The sequence below is a fragment of the Crocodylus siamensis genome, chromosome 3, assembly GCF_052110815.1.
Source record: "Crocodylus siamensis isolate JL-2025a chromosome 3, ASM5211081v1, whole genome shotgun sequence".
Lineage (NCBI taxonomy): Eukaryota > Metazoa > Chordata > Crocodylia > Crocodylidae > Crocodylus > Crocodylus siamensis.
In genome coordinates this window covers 98,934,634-98,953,617 of record NC_143397.1, presented here as the reverse complement: position 1 = coordinate 98,953,617, position 18,984 = coordinate 98,934,634, and the positions used below count along the sequence as shown (strand labels likewise).

General features: G+C 45.5%; 1 protein-coding gene across 3 annotated transcripts in view; it reads left to right on the top strand.

The window, feature by feature from the left end:
- The window catches only part of ECPAS (Ecm29 proteasome adaptor and scaffold), a 94,907-nt gene continuing 75,923 nt past the window's right edge, over positions 1–18,984 (top strand). The window contains exons 1-2 of one of the 3 annotated variants that reach the window (XM_090038850.1): positions 1–177; positions 17,425–17,555. In XM_090038850.1, coding sequence (XP_089894976.1) covers positions 156–177; positions 17,425–17,555 — 153 coding nt within the window. In that variant the 5' untranslated portion in view covers positions 1–155. Of the gene's footprint in view, positions 178–295; positions 427–12,106; positions 12,210–17,424; positions 17,556–18,984 lie in introns of those variants that run through there. The other 2 variants (XM_090038848.1, XM_090038849.1) reach the window with 2 other exon arrangements.

Genomic DNA, 18,984 nt, shown 5'->3' with positions numbered 1-18,984 from the left:
CCGGGCCCGGGGTGCCGCAGGCGGGCGGGGCGGGGGGCGGGGGGAGGCGCTCGCCTCCGCCTGCTGCACCCTCCTGCAGCAGACAGGGGCAGGGACTCCCGCCGCCGCCGCCCGCCCTGCCCTACCCGGCGAGCGGCGCCGACGCATCCCCCGGCATGGAGGTCACCGTGGACTCAGGTCGGTGCCGGCCGGGCCCGGGTGGGGGAGCGGGAAGCGATGGCTCAGCTCTTTCTAAATATAAAACGAAAGCGAAGCGCGGGGGGAGGAGCGGGAGCGGCGGGGCCGGGGCGGGCCGGGCCGGGCAGGACAGGGCCGGGCCGGCTGTGCCGCCGCGGGGCCGGGGGCGCCCGCCGGGGGAGACGCGCACGCACGCATACGCCGCCCGCTCCGCCGGCAACATGGCCGCGGCCGCCTCAGACGAGCTGAGTGAGTGGGGCGGTGGTGGCAGCGCGGGCCGGGCCGGGCCGGGCCGGGCCGGGGCGGCGGGTGGGGACCGTGCTGGGGAGGGGGGTCCTGGGGGCCGGGCCGGGCTGGCCTGGGCTGGCTGCGCGCGGCGGGGCTGGGGCCAGGGCCAGGGCCTCGCTGTGCACAGTCATGTCGGGCCAGGCCCGCGCACACGCGGCGGGTGTCCCCTGCCCCGGCCAGGCCCACCTCAGGTGGCCGCGCCCTCTGCCCCCCGCCTCAGCTGGAGGCTCAGTTTTCCCATCTGGGGTATGGGTGTAATCCGCCCAGCGCTGGTATTGAAACCCAGGCAGCCCCGCTTGCCGTCCAGCCTGAGGGGCTGGTTCCCCTGCACCCCTTGCCGGGCAGGCCTGGTCCGTCTGCGCCTGTGTAAGCAGCCCTGTGGTAGAAGAGGAAATCCTGGGGGGAGGAAAGTTGGTATTTCCTGAGCTAATGATGCACTGCAAATAACGCCCTGCCAGCACCCTTGTGTGCAGATCCTGTGGCCACGCCAGGCCCTGGGCGGGATGAAGCGGGTAGAGAGAGGCTGAGTGACATAGCACAGGTCTGAGTTGTCACCCTCGGAAGGAACCTAGCACAGTGGCTTTTTATTTGTACAGGTTTCCCTCATCAGCCATGGTTTTGAGTATCCACGCTTCAGAGAATGGGGGGTACAGTCTGAAAATACCCTCCCCCCAACTCCTCTGGTCCTGCTCATGCCTCTTACTCCCCCGCCCCCCCAGCCTTGCTGGTGCCCCTCACCCCCACCCATGGCCCCTGCTCCCCCAGCCCTGCTGGTTTTGCCAACCACAGTTTTGCCAGCCATGGGAACTTTCAGGAACCTACCCTCATGGTTGGCGAGGGAAACCTGTATTTTTTTTTTCCTTTAAATAAACCTGCCTACTCTGCCACCAGTTCCGGTATAACAAAGGCTAGGCCTGCGTCTGTAGGAGGTTCCAGGTTTAAGGGAGTGTTTTGTACCGTGCTCCTGCTTCTCATGTCATGTAACAACCCTGTAAGAGGAAATGCAGACAGAAGACAGAGAACCTAGCTGGCAGCCTGGTGTTCCTGAACTCTGCCAGAGGATTGGTGGGCTGAACGAAGTGAGGGATTGGCATCGCCATCAGAAACTCTGTAAGAGGAAGAGCAGTTTTGACACATTTGCAGTCTACTGCCCTTGAGGATTAAACCGTGCTTTACTGCACAAGGAGTAATTTAGGCCCTCTGCCCCCTGCTCTCTTCTCTGGAGAGTACCCTTTTAGTGTGCTTAGATTCTGTTATCAAATGGATAAGGTGAGCGGAGTTTGGCACGCCAAGATTTTTGTCGTGTTTTCCTGATGTTGCCAAAGAACCAGAATCTCAAGGAGCAATGGGTATTGATTACCTTCAGGATTCACTGATCACCCTAAATCCCAGCCTGCTTATTCCTCAGACAGTTGGTAGGAGTCATCTGTCATACTATAACACTGTCATGTTATAGTATAGAAAGAATGATCACAGGTGCTTATCAAATCCCTCCTCTTTCTACTTTACAACTCTGATGTCTTCACTTATTCATTTAGTTGAGATTCTTGGTATAATAATTCCAGTTCATGAACACCATGTTTCTTTTTCCAGGTTATGGCGTGTCTAGTCTAGCCTCCAATTTGAACTTGGGTGTTGATTTTTTTTTTTTTTTTTCACTGTGATGTCCTGTGGCTATTATCACGGGATTGCTGGTCACATTTAAGTTAAATCAGAGCTTTGAAGGAGGGCAGGAAGAATATCTTGTAGGTGAGACTCTGATTTATCAATCTGATGTTGCACTAATTGAAGATCTCGGGCAATCTAAATCATTGCTAAGAGAATTAGTTATGTCAGCTGTGCTGAAAGAAAACATACAGTATGGACGTCAGAATTTGAGGGATTTTGTTGGACGTATACATATGGTCTCTGTGTTGTGGAGAGGAAGGACAGATTTTTTTCTAATATCTCATTTTTCAAGACTGGAAAGGTTGCACAGTCATATGTGAGCTTTATCAGAAGCATGAGAAATTCAGGAAGCAGAATGCAAGGAATGTGCCCAGTTTTTTCCTCAGTTCAGAAGTATGTGTGTTTATAAAATAGTCTAGTTGCAGTGTTGTTGAAAAGAACCTGATCTTTGGGAGGGTGCAAACTCCTGAGGGAGTAATGATTATTTCCTTTTAGATTAGAAAGCCAGTTTGTCCCTGTTTGTGGGTGCTTGGCTACAATAAATGTTGATCTGTAGCTGCTGTTTTTTTTATGAGGAAAAACACACTTGGTTAAACTCTTATAAAGATACTTACATTTAGTAGATGAATAATTAAAACTAGTCACATCTTAAAACATTATGTAAAATCAACAAATAGGGCTTGGAACTATAAGCAGTGAGATGCAAAATGGGGGAAAGCCATTTTTGGAGAGCGACTATACTTGACACTGCTTACTGAAATTCAGATTTTTATAGTTCATGCCTTTGCCTGAAATGAAGGAACATGGTGATAAAGGGAAAATTGCTTGTTCATGGTAAAATATTACTTTTGTAAACTTGATGAGTGACTTGGACAGGTATGTTTCGTGAAGATATTTGCCTGACTCACCCAGTGAGTGAGTAGCACCAGCAAATCTTGACTCCCAGTCTGCTGCTATAACTATTTTAGATGTGCTCCCACCCCATGTCTAAGGCCATACCTGCAAGATTTTGCCTCATTTTAAGTAAGGGTACACTGATAAAGATTTTTCTGGCTAATACCAATAGCTGATTATTAACCAGTTATATTGTCCAGTACCAATCCAATAGCTGATTTACAGGAATGCAGCCTGACAGCTTGGAGAGCAGTGTCTGGCTGTTAAATCTATGGGAGAAAAGGGGCATGTGGGGAGGCAGATTGAGGACCCCACAGTGATGGAGGGAGTAGGGCAGGGGAGATGCTGTCCAGCCAGTGCAGTGAATGCAATCCAAACAGTGGGATGGAGCTAAAGGCAGCTCGTCTAGGGGGGGCACTGCACCCTCCTGCATGCACCCCTGGGGGAGGCATGGGGTGCATGTGCCATTTGGATTTGTGTATGGGGTGAGGGCAGGCTGCCCGCTGTGATTTCAGGGCCCCTGTGCTCAGGATGGAGCGGGAAGAGCAGGGTGGGTGGCGGTGGTACTGCTGGGAGGGGTTGGTACAGGATGGTCTAGAGCCACCCCAGAATTTGCCGTAGCCACACCTCCCGGTGACAGTGCAGCCCTGGCCCAGCCCCCCTGCTGTGAAGAGGCCAGTGCAGCCTCTGGCCCTGAGCTGAAAAAGCTGATTGCTGATGCTGATAATTTTACTTTTATTGGTGTTGATCCGATATGTGACCGATATATTGGTGTACCTCTAATTTTAATAGCAATAAAATCTAAGGAAATCGGAGCAGATTCCCAAGCTTAGGCCCCTTTTGCCTTCAGCTCAGAGTAGTGCAGGAAATGCAAGAAAACTTGCTTAACTTTTGGAGAAGTAAATGCCTTTCTTTTTTTTCTTTTTTTTTAATTCTGTTACTTTTGCCTTCCCAGTCCTTCCTCTGTCATCCAAGGAAAGAAGCTAAGTGGCTATATTCAGTGCTTCTGAGATTACATAGACTAACTTGATGCAGGTCTTACTGGATGAAAATTTCAGGACATGTTCACATTATAATTGATATTTATATACAACAGCCTCAAGACAGTTAAAGTTGCATGCACTGCCTTCCTGCTTTTTAAAAATGAAGTATACATCCCCTGAAATAGCTGTAATGTGTAATACACCTGTGTTTATACAATCCTCTTTATGTAAGCACTCAGATTATATGAACTCCCTAGTTACTGGAAATTAAAAAAACCCCGAACCTGTATATATGTATGCAAATACATATGTGGAAGTATGCATGGTTAACTAGGGCTTGTAATAATGTTTCTGGATTGTTGCATGTTTTTTGATTTTGTTTCCTTTCTTCTTGATGCCATCTTAGATTGTATCTACCTTATGTGAACATTTATAGGTGAACAGGAGATGATCCTGTGGGGTTCAAATAAGCGAGGGTCTCTTGCCATCAAATGGAGTCTGGTTTTACTGTGGGTTAAAGGTAGGCTTCTGCTTAGTCTCTCAAAAAGCTGCGGTCACAACCCTGGCAGTTCATTGTGCTACAGACCTCAACTCTCTGGCTGGTTTCCACAATTGTGCTGACTAGATCATTGTCAAGTACTTCTGGTTTGACATGTCCCAGCCTTGGTAGTCTCTTGATTCTGCTTTCATAACTAGAAGTACGCATTCCATATTTGATGTTCTGTTACAAGTATACATATCACAGAGTTTTCTGTACAGAAGGGCTGGCATGCTGTTTACAATGGCTCTAAATGTTGCTTAGGAGCAAATTCTTTACCTGGCATAAAGTGAATGGAGAGGAAGCTGGACAATCACAAAATAGTTGAACTGAAAGCAGATGTTTTTAATGGCACTAATGGATAAACAGCTAGCTACTATTGTGAAGCCAAATACCCAAACCATTTGTTTTACTGTTTCTAATCAAAGAAATAATGTGCGACAAGTAAGCAGAATATTATCATAGAAGCATAGAAGTAGGGTCGGAAGGGACCTTATAGATCTTCAAGTCTGATCCCCTTGCCAGGGCAGGAGAAAAAACTGGGCTCAAATGATCCCAGCTAGGTAGGCATCAAGCCTCCTCTTAAAGACCCCCTGGGTAGGAGCCAGCACCACTTCCCTTGGAAGTTGGTTCCAGATCCTAGCCGCCCTAACTGTGAAGTAGTTCTTATGGATGTCTAATCTAAACCTCCTCTCCAACAACTTGTGGCCATTATTCCTTGTTATGCCAGGGGGCGCTAGGGGAAACAAGGTCTCTCCCAAACCCTTCTGGTCCCCCCTAGTGAGTTTACAGACTATCACCTGGTCCCCCCTCAGCCTTCTCTTGTGAAGGCTGAACAGGTTCAGGTCTCGCAGTCTGTCATTGTAGGGTCTGCCCTGTAGTCCCTAGATCATTCAGGTGGCCCTCCTCTGGACCCTCTCAATGCTGTCCACATCCCTCCTGAAGTGGGGCGTACAGAACTGGACACAGTACTCCAGAGCTGTGGCCTGACCAGTGTTGCATAGAGGGGGAGGATCACCTCCTTGGCCCTACCTGAGATGCACCTGTGGATGCACAACAAGGTCCGGTTAGCCCTGCCAGCTGTGACATCCTATTGTCGGCCCATGTTCATCTTGGAGTCGATAATGACTCCAAGATCCCTTTCTGTCTCCGTGCTCTCAAGAAGGGAGTTTCCCATCTTATAAGTGTGCTGCTGGTTACTACTGCCCAAGTGCAGCACCCTGCACTTGTCAGTGTTGAAGCGCATCCTGTTTTTGCTAGCCCACCCCTGTAACCTATCCAAGTCTTGCCGCAGTCTTTCCCTCCCTACTAGTGTGCCCACCTCACCCCAACAGTTTTGTTTTGGTTTTGGTTTTTTATCCTCTGTTTTCTGTTTCCATTGTGGTCTATGGCAAACTACCATTAAAGTAAAGGCCCTGTCAGCCCACTGAAGTTAGTTGAGTTTTGCCATTGACTTCAGTAGCTGTAGGATCCAGTTCTGAGACTACAGAGATGCAGGGACTAGATCTAAACATCATAATGTAGCATGTGATCAGCTGCTGTTACAGTGCATCTTATCAAAGTCTGGGTCCTGTATGTGTTAAATACAGTGGTCCTCATAGATTATTGTATCTGTTACCAACTAATGCCATTTGGAGCAGTTTTTTGAAATGGATTGCAGGGCATCAAGAACAATGGCGAAAGGAATGCGTTGCAGGTTCAGGGTCTTGCCATAAATCTGCGTTTGCTGTAATACTTTTATTTTGTACATTGTGTGTTGTTATCAATTTGAAATTTACTGTCCCCCTCCCCCCCCACGGTCCCGTGAGATGCGGTATTTCCATCAACTTTGAAACTGTTATTCTTTCACATATTTTTAACACGCTGATCAAAAAATAATCAGAAGGGCTTGGGCTTGTAAATGTTCTTACAGATAGGTAACTGTATTTCCATGGTAACTTAGGAATTTCTGTCTCTAAAAATACCATCTGGCTGGAGACACAAATTGGACCTTTGTGCTGTAAGCAGTGGCCTAAAGCTAGCTTCTGTGCCTTTGCTATTTTGATCCTGAATAAATGTAAAGGGATACATCAGTTTCATAAAATGAATTAGTTCCAGGTAGGACACCTGTTCTGAATCCCCTAACTTTTTTGTGGCTTCACATATGCATTGTTTTTAAAAAACAACAAAACTCCCTTAAATTTTGTGCCAGCAAGCAAAAGTAAGGCTGTGATTTTGAAAAAAAAAATACATGTGCATATCAGTAACTCACTGGGTAGGTCTAGGTCTCACTGTGCTGCAGACTAAGAGTAAAGCTGACTGCATTAGAAGCCCTATCGGATACACAAAGTACAGAAATTTGCAATAACAAACTGAATTTTATGCAGTCTTTCTGGGAATGGTCAGATGTACAGTTATACAGTTCTAAAGAGATACTGGGACTTATTATCAGAAGCATGTGTTTATTGATCCAGTAAAACTATTTAATCCCTCTCTGGCTTATTTGCATGAAGTGAACCTCAATGATTTTCCCCTGAATGTGATAACTTACTGTAATTTGACTTCACTTTGTTGCAGGTTATGAATGGACAGATGAAACAGTTATCACAGCACAGCTGATCTAATATAATTCATCCCATCCATGCCTTCTAAATCTGTGCATCTGTTTCATCTGTCCACATCCTTTGGTGCAGTAAATTTTTAGTAAACATTTCTTGATGAATTGTTTGTTTTGTTTTAAAAGCTGTTTTTAAATCCTTTAAACTAAACTAATCCAACCTTTTTAAAAACTTGACATATTAGAGTTTTTGATAATTTTTAATTCTTGTAGTTCTAGTGTTTATAATAATTAGAGCACAATTAGAAATGGTAAGACTACTTTTTTTTAGTAGTGTGCTTTCTAGAGGGGTTAAAAATTGTGGCCAGATTGACTAGGACTGTTATAGATGCATGTCTTGAGTCCATTTGGGTAATGGGGTGGCAGCTCTCATTTTTAAAAATAAATTGGTTTTGGCCCACATGGTTGTGGAGAAAGGCAAAGAGGTGGAGGAACGCAAGTGTCCCACTTGTAACTAGTTCAGTGATATTTGGGATGCTGCACAGACAAAAGCTCTGAGAGTGAATAACTCACTTTAGAATTAAAAACAAACTAAAGTGAAAGCTACGCTTGGGTAGAGGGACCAGCCAACGCTACCTAAGCACCCATTGTATATGTTTCTAGGTTCCTTGCTGCCATGGCACATCATGGCTGTGCCTGGGTGGGGTTGGCAGAGCTCTTTATGTACATAGTCCTTTGCCCCAGAGGTGAAGGTGAAGTACCCCTTCTCCAGGATGCACTTCGGCCTACCTGAAGGAAGGGTGAGACAGCCTGTGGAGCAGGAAGGCCTACTCCTCTCAAAGGGGAGTCAGTGTCTCTGTAGTCCAACAGATGGTTCTTCTGCCGGTAACCTCTGTCACTTGCCCTAGATGGGGATCCTGGCCATAATGTGGTGCTCTGTGCCTGGAGTGGCTCAGTTTCTAAAGTGAATTTATGAACCCATGGTGCTATGATGGAGGCCCAGTAACTAATGTCCATGATGGTGATTAAGAAGCATAGAAATACGTAGTTATTGCTCAGACTGACTTATTTAATATCTGCACGTGATGTGGCCCTTTTGATCTAGGCTAGCATTTTTTCCTGTGATTTTTTTTCCTCCCTGCCTTTCATTTGAAAATCGTATCTGTTGTGAGATGGTTTAACGTGAAAGCTCATTTTATGCCCTTGGTCGAATATAAATTTAGTCTACTAGCATTTTCTTTCCTGCATCACTATACTCGCCAGTTTTATACACACTGGAAAGACTGAATATAGAAGGTGGAACTGAAGAAGGACAATTTTTTGCCTGGAAGCTTGTTCAGCATCCTTCCCACCCATACAGTTGGTCCAACAAAAAGTACCTCTTGTATATATCCTGGACCATCGTGGCCCTACGGAATATAGAAGTCAGTTCTCTGTATTTACTGGTTAGCGAAATAATATAGTTGGAATGTGGGAATATCAGATTTTTTAAGGGCCTAAATGTAGTGTGTGAGCCTGTGTTTGAGATCTAGGAAATAAGGGGTATATTGCAGAATCTCCAAATCCTGTTGTTTTAATAGTGTTTCGGTGATGAATGAAGTAGTGCTTAATTAAGGTTCATACCTCCATTGCATTTTTAATCCAAAGATTATTAAAAAAACCCAAAAAAACTTTACAAATTATTATTAATAAAACATTGAGATATATAACCTTTTATTTTTTATGAGTTGGTTATGGAAAGTGGCAATGGACTGAGTTAAAAATGTCAGGATCAGTTAGCGGGGGGACAGAGTGCTGGAGCATCTCCTCGCAACCTGACAATTACTGTAGTTCATTGGTGTGTGTTGAGTACCTCCCACCCTAATCTGCTCTGCAAGCTATTTAAATTGTCAAGGCTTTTTCCAAATGGGTCTGGTCAATTTTCCTTTGAATTGGGTAAACAGGAAAGCAGATCAGGTTTATAATTTCTATTAATTATTTGTATTATAATAGTATCAAGAGGGCTCACCTTAGATTAGAACTGCATTGTGCTTTGCAAGAGAGAGTTCCCTGCCTTAAAATGCTTATAGGCTGAATGGATAAGACTGAGAAATTAGTTGAAGGGAAACAGGAGTACAGTGAGGTGAGGTCACACATCAGGTCAGTCAGTGGCTGAGCTGAGAAAAGAACCCAGCTCTCCAGTTCCCTGTCTGAAATTGTTTTCATTGGACCTTATAGTAACAAGTGTCTAATGATGTGAGCTCTTGCTCATGACAGTTTATGCATCTCTGGTTCAGTTAGCCTATAAGGCTTATCTCTACTCTGCCATCTACCTGACTTGAGACTAACACATCTAACTACCACTCTCTGTAACAGGTGTATTCTTTTTTGCTTTCCTGGTTCTTGGGGGATGGTCACCTTGAATGAATTCTGGCAGCTTGAGAAATGTCTGCTTAAATAAATGGGTTAAAAGTAAGTTCAGATACTACACCTCTGCTGCAGTTCCTGGTATTATAATCAATCATGTTTCCTTATGATTTCCTCTTCTATGGATGTGGAAAAAGCCAGTGCCAATTGATGAAAGGGATCAAGGCCTTAGTCTTCCAAACATTTATCCACTTGCTTAATGTTAAACATGTGAAAAGTTTTATTGGAGTCAGTTCATTAAGTATATGGATAATTGTTTGCAGGATTGGGGCCTAACTAACCCTACAGTAGGAATCTGTGCAGCTGATGAGTATGTCCAATCCAAGCAACCACTTTATAAAGAGAGAGGAAATAATGTTTTCTTCTAGCTTATTTCATTATTACTGTAATATTGGATGTTACCTGTAACAGTAGAGAAGGGGAAAACTGAAGCAGAAGCTTACATTTTTAACTGACGGTGTCCCATTTAACATGCTTTTTACTTGAATACTGTTTCAGTGAATTGCTGTATTCCCTGTACTGTCTTTTTTAATATGCTCAACTCTGTTTTGAGATATACTGTAAGGAACTTGGAACTGGGAAAGCATTCCAGAGTTGCTTGGAGGTGGATTGCATTTAGGTATACTGCTGTTGGTGATCACTCAGTACTGACTGGAGGAAGCGTTGATAGCTTTGTTCAGATTATTGAAGTCAGCTAATATTGCAGGTGATTTCGGCATCAGGTTCTTAGGGTACCTATACACATGATGGACCTCTGCTCTGATACATGCTAATTAGCATGTGTCAGAGCAGACTCAACTGAGTCTGCTGGAGTGTGCTAATTAGAATGTTCCAGCAGCCTTTGCATCATGTGTATTCAGCATCTCTGTGTTTCAGAATAGTGGTGGGGGCGCTTTTAACTAAATTCATCAAACAAGATTTAGTTAAAGTACCCCTGCCGCCATTTTGTAGCTTGGGATGCTGAGTACACGCAGTGCTGTGGGTGCTGTGGCTCTGAGAGCCACTCTAAAGTGCTTCTGCCCCCCTCTACCCTGGAGCATGTGTATAGATGCCCTTAATGTCCCATGCAGAGCAGTTCATTAAATATAGATAACTCAGCAGGGAAATAATTTAAGGAAGCAAAACATGAAAAAAAAGAACAGGATAACCAGGGGTGCTCAACCTCCAGGCTGTGGGCCAAATGTGGCCTGCAGAGCCATAATATCTGGCTTGTGGGGCTCGTCTGGGTTCCAGGAGTTTGGCAGCAGGGAAGTGGTGGTAAGTATATAGTCACCCTCTCCCCTGCTGCTAAATTCCCAAACCCCAAGCACCACAGCCGGATTGAGGCTGGGACATGCCCGCACCTGGTGCAGTGGGGCCAGGCTGCAACCCTCTCCCTTGCTCTTCCCCACTCCCCCACCATGAGGCTAGGTTGGGGCTGGGTCAACCCTCCCCCCCCCACCAGGGCCAGGTAGTATACTGCTGAGACCGCCCTGGGCACTGGATTGGGACCATTAGCTGGATCTGGTCTGTGGACTTACCTGGATACTGCCCATCTGGCCCACTGGCCAAAAATGCTGAGCACCACTGGGATAAACATTTAGAAACTTCGGATTTTCTGATGCAGCCTGATACCATGCCTGTGCAGTGGAAACCCAGTAAGATGAGAGATTCACTAACATGGTCAGCTTGTTCTGGAAATGGTGGTGGGTTTTGGCATGTAATCCAGTTGACATTAAAATTTCATAGTCATTTGTCTTTTCAGCTATCTACAGTGTTTTGTTCAGCTGGAAATAAATGTTAAGAGGGATATGTATATGCATAGTCTGTTGCCTGCAGAGGGGGGATGCTGTGAGGACTAACAAAGAGACAGGAAAAGTTGGAGATAATGCATCAAAGGCCTTCACATCTGAATAGTGAAAGTGGCCAAAATCACTTCAAATCTGCTAGTGCAGGATTTGTACTTGAACATCCATCTTGCATGTTAAGGGTCTAGTTCCATATCCCAAATTATGTGCTTATCCAAGGCTTTTATTAGCTTCAGTGGGTATGTCCACATGAAACGCTAACTGCGAAGTAACCTAATTCTACTGTGCAGTGCTGTGCAGGGCAAAAAACATGCTAATATGCTACTGTGCAGTAGTATTAGGCTACTGCACAGTTAGCATCGCTAAAAAACCATGTGCTGGTGCTACTGCAGAGAAGCACCAGTTACTGTGCACTGATTTAGTATTAGATTATACAAGTAATAAACCTAATGCACAGTGACTACAACATGTTAATGAATGTGTAGACACACCCAGTGGCGAGTCGGTGGCAACTGACATTTCCTAAGGAACACAAGGTTACCCTTTTTTCTCACAGAAGGGCTTTTTTCTCCCCATGTCTGTGCAACCTGTCTTTAAAACCTACCAAAGGCCTCCTCTTTTGTAGGGTATAACCAAAGATCTTCACTTATTGTCATTTCTGTCAGAAGAGCACTGCTTTCTCTGTACTAGATTTTCATCTGTATTACATTGGCCCCTCTCTGCAGCTGTTCTCTTTAGTATGTAACAGCAGAGCTGGATAGATTATTATGTCCAGCTGTGTACAGACCTTAACTCTTCTGTTTCTGCTTCATTCTCCAGGAATGCTGACAGAGGGCTGGCACTTGGCTCCATCTCGTTCTCAAGGGGCTACATCCTGTCATGTCCTTTTAATGAACAGCAGGGATAACCTAACAAAGCATTTTCATTCTCTTGTGAGGCTGCTTTGATGCATACAGCATGCTCCCGTGTCCAGCAAGTGCCATCAGTTGAGGAAAAGTGCCCTTTGTCTTGTTTTGCCATTAAGTCAAATGAAAAGCAGTTTGGCTCAGTCCAGTTTGGCCTCCTTGATGCACGCTGTTTACTTGCTTGTAATCCTTCACAGTGCTAATCCTGTGTCTGTATGACACATAATAACAAAAATTATGGACAACTATCTGGAAACTTACCAATGATCCAAAAAACAACATTACAGTGTCTTAAGAAATCAGGTCACACATAAGCTTATTGAAAATGGTAGAGCACCAAATAGGTGACCCAAGGTTTGAAATAAGAGAAAAGAAGACCAGGTTGTTCATCACTTTGGGACACATTTTACAATGAATGAGTTAACAGTTACAATAAACACTCTTAAGGAAAGCAGAGCTTAGGGCCTTGATGATATTTGCACCAAACAAACATTAAAGAAGATCATCAGTTTCAAATGTGGGGCTAATCCACCAATATTATGAACTACTGTATTTTCAATTTATTTGGCAGCTGAATACACATGCCTGGCTTGGGAAAGATAGATACATGTAAAGAAACGGGATACTGTGTTGAATAAAAGTTGCAGGTGCATTACTGGATGCCTTAAGCAAGGGGTGCTCATCCCCTGGCTTGCAAGTCAGATCTGATCTGCAGCCTGTGTCATCGCTGGCCTACCATCAAACTTCTGGACCCATGGTGATCCCTGGACTGTGTGTACTGGGTCAGGTGCCTTATGGCAGTGCCCAAGGCTGGGTGGAGCTGGTGCCAGGCCCTAGGGCCCAATACTAGTGTAGGGGCCTGGGAGGGGACAGTACCAGGTCCTTCAGGGCCCGATTCCAGTGCAGGATGGGGTGGCTTACTGGGGCTCTGGGGCCTGATCCTGGCACACAGGGTCTTATCTGGCCCACAGACTGACCCTGGGACTCATGTGGGCTACAAGGCCAAAAGGTTGAGAACTACTGCCTTAAACCAACTACATAGCCACATTGTAGCTCCCAGTAGACTTAGAATTACAAAAAAGTCTTCTCTCTACAATGCACCCACTGGATGAAACACCTACAGCTACATGAATAAAAATGTAGAAATCGTGACTAGAGATGACCCAGAAGGGATTTAGGATGACTGTTGAAACTGCTGAACATCGCCTTGCAGGTGAAGAGCTTGATTAGCCAACATGAAGAAGCCTGAATTGCTTTAGAACAATTGTTGGTAGTATTAACCATAACATGCCACTGTGAATACTCCAAAGAAGCAAACACCATGTGTGAATGTGGAGGAAACTTCCAGATTATTGAACATTTGCTGGCCTCCCCATGTATGGGGGAACCATGAATCCATGAGGACTGCACTAAGGCTACAGACTGAGCAATAACATATACCTGTCTTTCGACTCCAAATTTGAACTTGATGACAGGACACGAGGAGGAGAAGAAGAACTGCCCCTATCTCCGAGAACCATCTGGAGCAGTGGGAATTGTGCTGGGGTTTTTTGCTGGCCATGTAGCTGTTTGCTTTTCTCTTAGCTTAGCTGTCAGGGTAACTACAGTCTAGTGCTTAAAATAGTGACTCTCCCCTTTCTTAGCATAAAGACAGGTGGTCTTCAATCCAAATGCTCGAATGTATGACAGAAGGTTTGGTCCTGTCTGTGTTCCTGAAAAGATCCTTTATTAGTTTGTAATGAGAACAGATGTTTCCTGCATTTTTTCCCCTTTCTCTCCTGATTTTTATATCTTTTTGCAACTCTCTTTTTAAAAAAAATTATTTTCATGCTGTTAGGTTATATGTCTGCCTGGGTTAGGCTAGGGATGTCAACCGTTAAACATTTAATTGTTTAACCTTTCACATACTGATAATACCTTTCCGGTTATCATTAGCGGGGGGGGAGCAGTCCAGCAGGGAAGGGAAGCAGCTCGGTGCCCCTGAAGGCTGCAGGGCAGGCAGGAGAGAGGGAGGACTGTTACTTAGGCAGGAAGGAGGGAGCCACAAGGAGCCTGATTCTTCCTGTGGCAGTACAGCCCCAGCCCCTTAACATCTGATCCAAGGTGCATGTGCACCTACCGCTGGCAGTGAGCCAGGCCAGGGATCAGTAGACCCTGATGCAGCCACTTGCAGCTTCCTGGCTGCCTGCCACAGCTGGCCCGAGCTCTAGGTAGGCCTGTGCTGCCTGTCATGTCAGGAAGCAGGGAGGCTGCAAGCAGTTGAACTGGAGTCTGCAGAGCCCCAGCCTGGCTCATTGCCAGCACTGGGTACACACATGCCTTGGAGTGGACAGTGGGGAAACAGCTGGGACTGTGCTGCCATAAGAAGGATTGGAGCCCTCGCAGTTTCCCCTTCATCCTCCACGAGGTGCACATGCACCACCTACCTGCAGTGAGCCAGTCCTGGGCTTTGCAGACCCCTGTGTGGCTGCTTGCAGCCCTGGTCCCCGGGCAGCTGTGTGCTGGCAGCAGCAGCAGGTAAGGAGCTTTTCCAGCCTGCTGCTGCCACTGATGTCTGACTGTTGGGGTTGGGGCTCCAGGCAGTAGTGAGCCCTTCCACAGTCTCATAAAGCCCCGGGTGGCAGCAGCAGGCAGGGAACTTTCCCAGCCTGCTGCTGCTGCCTGGAGAATGAGTGAGTACAGGTTGTGGCTGGGCCTTGGTAGATGTGTATTATTGGCTAACTGTTTAATCGATAGCATTAGGGGAGTTTAAATGGGTAATTAATCATTACAGCCAGTCCTAGACTTACAATGTTTCAAGTTACAAGGTTTCACACTTACAACATTTAGAAATTGACACCCTATTTCAACTTTCTGACGTCAGTTTCAACTTTACAACGCTTGATCTGATACAGTGCCATGCCAGTGAACAAGTTTGCTGCATTGTCCATCTCCTTGGAGAACATTTGTCCAAACTTCCTTGGACACTTTATTTAAGAAAGCAGACAAGACTCCAGAAAAACCTGCAGCCAAGAGTCCTTAGAAGAGTCCTGCCAAGAGCCCTTCAAAAAGTCCAGCAAAGCCACCTCAAGTCCTTCCAAATCAATATGATTGCTATTTACAGTATAAATACATTAATGTAGCTATGTTACTCATCTATAATTGATTCAGTACAAAATTCTTCATTATTTTTGGTGAAAATAGGGTATTGGGCTTTGGTTCAGGAACCAATCCCCCATTTATAACATTGTTTCCTATGGGAAAATCGGTTTCAAGTTATAACGTTTTGACTTAAGATGTGGTTTTCAGGAACCAATTGTGTTGTAAATCTGAGAACTGTCTGTACTTACATTCCTAGGTTGGGCAGAAAGTGAAAGTGAAGGTTGCTATCAGTTGCTGTTGAAAATGAAGACTGTTGTTGTCTAAGTGCTTCAGTATTTCCTTGTGTGCAGTAACTCTAAATTACATCACATTTTGTTCCTGTCTTTCAAAGCCTTCATGTAGTCCTGTTGATGAATTGAAAATTTGGTTAACACTGTAATAATTAATTGTGAATACACACAAAGTTTGTTTGGCTTCATAAACATTTTGTTGGAGGACTAAGTGACTTGATAGTTTGCTAATGGAATTATAGGGCTGTTCCCTTCAAGGTTACTAGATCTGGACACCTCAGGTTAGATTAGAAACTGTTTGGGGCAGGCACAGTCTTGTATAATGCCCAGCATTATATGATCTTTGTCCATGACTGGACATTTTAGAGGGTGTATCTATAAAAGTAGTTGACCCAAAGTTGGTTCTGGTTGATAGTTGTCCTGTGGCTTGTGTTAGTCAAGATCCCAGCCAACAAATGTTTACATTTTAAAAGCCATCACTACTGATGCAACTGATGCATTTGTTGGTAGTTGGAGCAGACAGGTCTAAGATGCAGAGGATGGACTACTGCCTCCCCTTAAGAGGTGTTCTGGGGTAGGGCTGAGGCACAGTGGTGGGAAATGTGAGGAAGCTGAATGATAGAGCTGATCTGTGGATAAATGAGGGCTCAAGTGCTATAAGCCAGAAATCTTTCACCTATCATCAACTCTTAAGTTCACATGAAGTATAAAAATAGAAGGTCACATTTCATAGAATCACAGAAAGTGAGAGTCGGAAGGGACCTCAGCAAATCATCCAGTCTAACCTTCTGCTCAAACAGGACTATCCCCAATTAAATCATTCCATGATTTTTGCTGAGTTGGGCCTTAAAACCCTCGAAATCAGAGATTCCACCACCTCTCTGGGTGAATGTTTCACCACCCTCCTAGCAAGATAGTTTTTCTTACGATCCCACCTTGCTGCAACCTGAGACTTGCTTCTTGTTCTGTTGTTTGCCACTACTGAGAACAGCCTAGCTCCATCCTCTTTGGAACCCCCCTTCAGGTAGTTGAAGGCTGCTGTCAAATCCCCCCTCAGTCTTCTCTTCTGCAGACTAAATAAGCCTAGTTCCCCCAGCCTCTCCTCAGAAGTCATATGCTCCAGCCCCCTAACCATTTTCATTGCCTTCCACTGGACTCTCTCCAACTTGTCCACATCCTTTCTGTAGTGGGGGGCCCAAAAACTGGACATGGTACTCCAGATACTTCCTCACCAGTGCTGAATAGAGGGGAATAATTACTCCCTGTATCTGCTGGCAATGCTTTTACTAATGCAGGAGAGCTTTGAAAATTCTGAGATGAAAGCATGTTAAGGAATGAGCTGTTGCAGGGGGTTTCAATGTTTTTTTAACAAGTGTACCCTTTCTGATGGCAGTGACCACGTGCGTCCACCCAGGGAACTGCCGCAGCCCACTTCCCCATGACCAGTCATATGTGTGGCTCTGAGGGCTGCTGACAGGCCTCGTGCCTGGCCAATTGTGTGCAGCCCATCAGCAGCCCATGGAGCTGCCGGCTGGGTGGTGCCTGTGAGGCCTGCAGAGGGGTACTGCTACCTTTGGCCCCCCGGGAGGTGACTGCATGGGGTAGTGGGTGGCGTTGGTGGCTGCTGTATGTGAGGCCCCCTGCCCCACGTCTGTCTGCAGAGGGGTGCTGCTGTCCTTGCCCCCCCGCCCTGCTCCGTCCCACCCCATCTGTGTGTACCCCCTATCACCTTTGCAAGTGCCCCTAGGGGTATGTGTGTCCTTGGTTAACAACTCCTGAGCTATTGTATTACAAACCCAGAATGGTATGTCAGGGAAAAGATTTTTCTGTAGTTTGGATTTATGACTTCAAACTTTTTTTTTAAACTTCAGATCAGCTGGAGCGTGTGTTCTTGCGCCTTGGCCATGCAGAAACGGATGAACAGTTACAGAATATTATATCCAAATTCCTACCGCCTGTCCTACTCAAACTGTCCAGTACGCAGGAAGGAGTGCGAAAAAAGGTAAGGGGGCAGTTTTTGTTGTGATTTATGAATTCTTTTGGTCATGGGAAATGCAGACGTTTATTCACTGATTTGCTATTACTGAATGCTTTCCTTAAGCAAAACCCATCTGTCTATGAAACATTGATATATGTATGAGGTAATGAATGCAGCTTACTCCTATTTCCTGTCAGATCTTGGGACTTGCAGTTGTTACTAATATTAGGATCATTGGAAAGTAGGACTGGAAGGGACTTAATGAAGTCATCTAGTCCAGCCCCCTGCTCAAGACAGCATCATCCCTGACTAAATTATGCCAGCCAAGTGTCTGTCTTGAAAATTTCCCAAGATGGAGATTCCGCAATTTCTCTAGGGAGCCTGTTCCAATGCTTAACTAGCCGTGTAGTCAGCAAGTTCCTCCTCATCTACAACCTAAATTTCCTCTACTCCAGTTTGAGGCCATTGCTCCTAGTTCTGTCCCCTGCAGCCACAGAGAAAAACCCATCTCCATCTTCTCTGTAATCACCTTTCAGGTATTTGAAGACTGTAAACAAATCCCCCCCTCCAATCTTCTCTTCTGCTGAGTAAATAACCCTAGTTTTTTCAGCCTTTCCAAATAAGTCTTGATCCCTAGGTCTCTGATCATACTTTTTGCTCTCCCTGGACTCTTTCTAATCTTTCCCCAGCCGCCTTGAAGTGTGGGGCCCAAAACTGTGGACACAGTACTCCAGGTGAGATTTCATCAGTGCTGAACAGAGCAGTACGAGTCTATGAGCTCTTATTAAATCCCTCCCTATTTTGTCTTTTGATCCAGAAGATCCCTTGTGTAGTGCAAGCACTGGATTTTAGAATACCAATTGACTGGACCATCTCTGAGGCTTTTTTTAATCCCTCTGATTTCCCATGTTTTAAAAAAATCGTATAAATGGGGAAGGTTAACAAATCCTACTAATGGGGACACTGCTGTGCCGTTAGTGCCAGAAGATGCTAGTGTTCAGAGCCATATTTTCAAATAAGCTAGTCTCCTCTAAGCACCAAGATCTAGTCCCAGCTGTGGGTGCTAAGATGTATATCATTGCCAACATGGTGAATGAGTCATCTTTTGATTCTACAGGATTTCATAGACATTAGGGCTGGAAGGGACCTCGGGAGATCATCGAGTCCAGACTCCTGCCCAAAGGGCAGGAAGTCAGCTGGGGTCATAGGATCCCAGCAAGATAAGCATCCAATTTACTCTTGAAGGTGTTCAATGTAGGCGCTTGAACCACCTCCGCTGGCAGACTGTTCCAGACCTTGGGGGCTCGGACAGTAAAGAAATTCTTCCTTATGTCCAGCCTGAAACGGATGTGTGATGTCAAATACACATAGCTCACATTCACTTGCTGTGCGCTTACTAGTTCAGGGCTGTCCAGCAGACAGCCCTGGGGGTTCATGTGCCCACAGTAAGTTA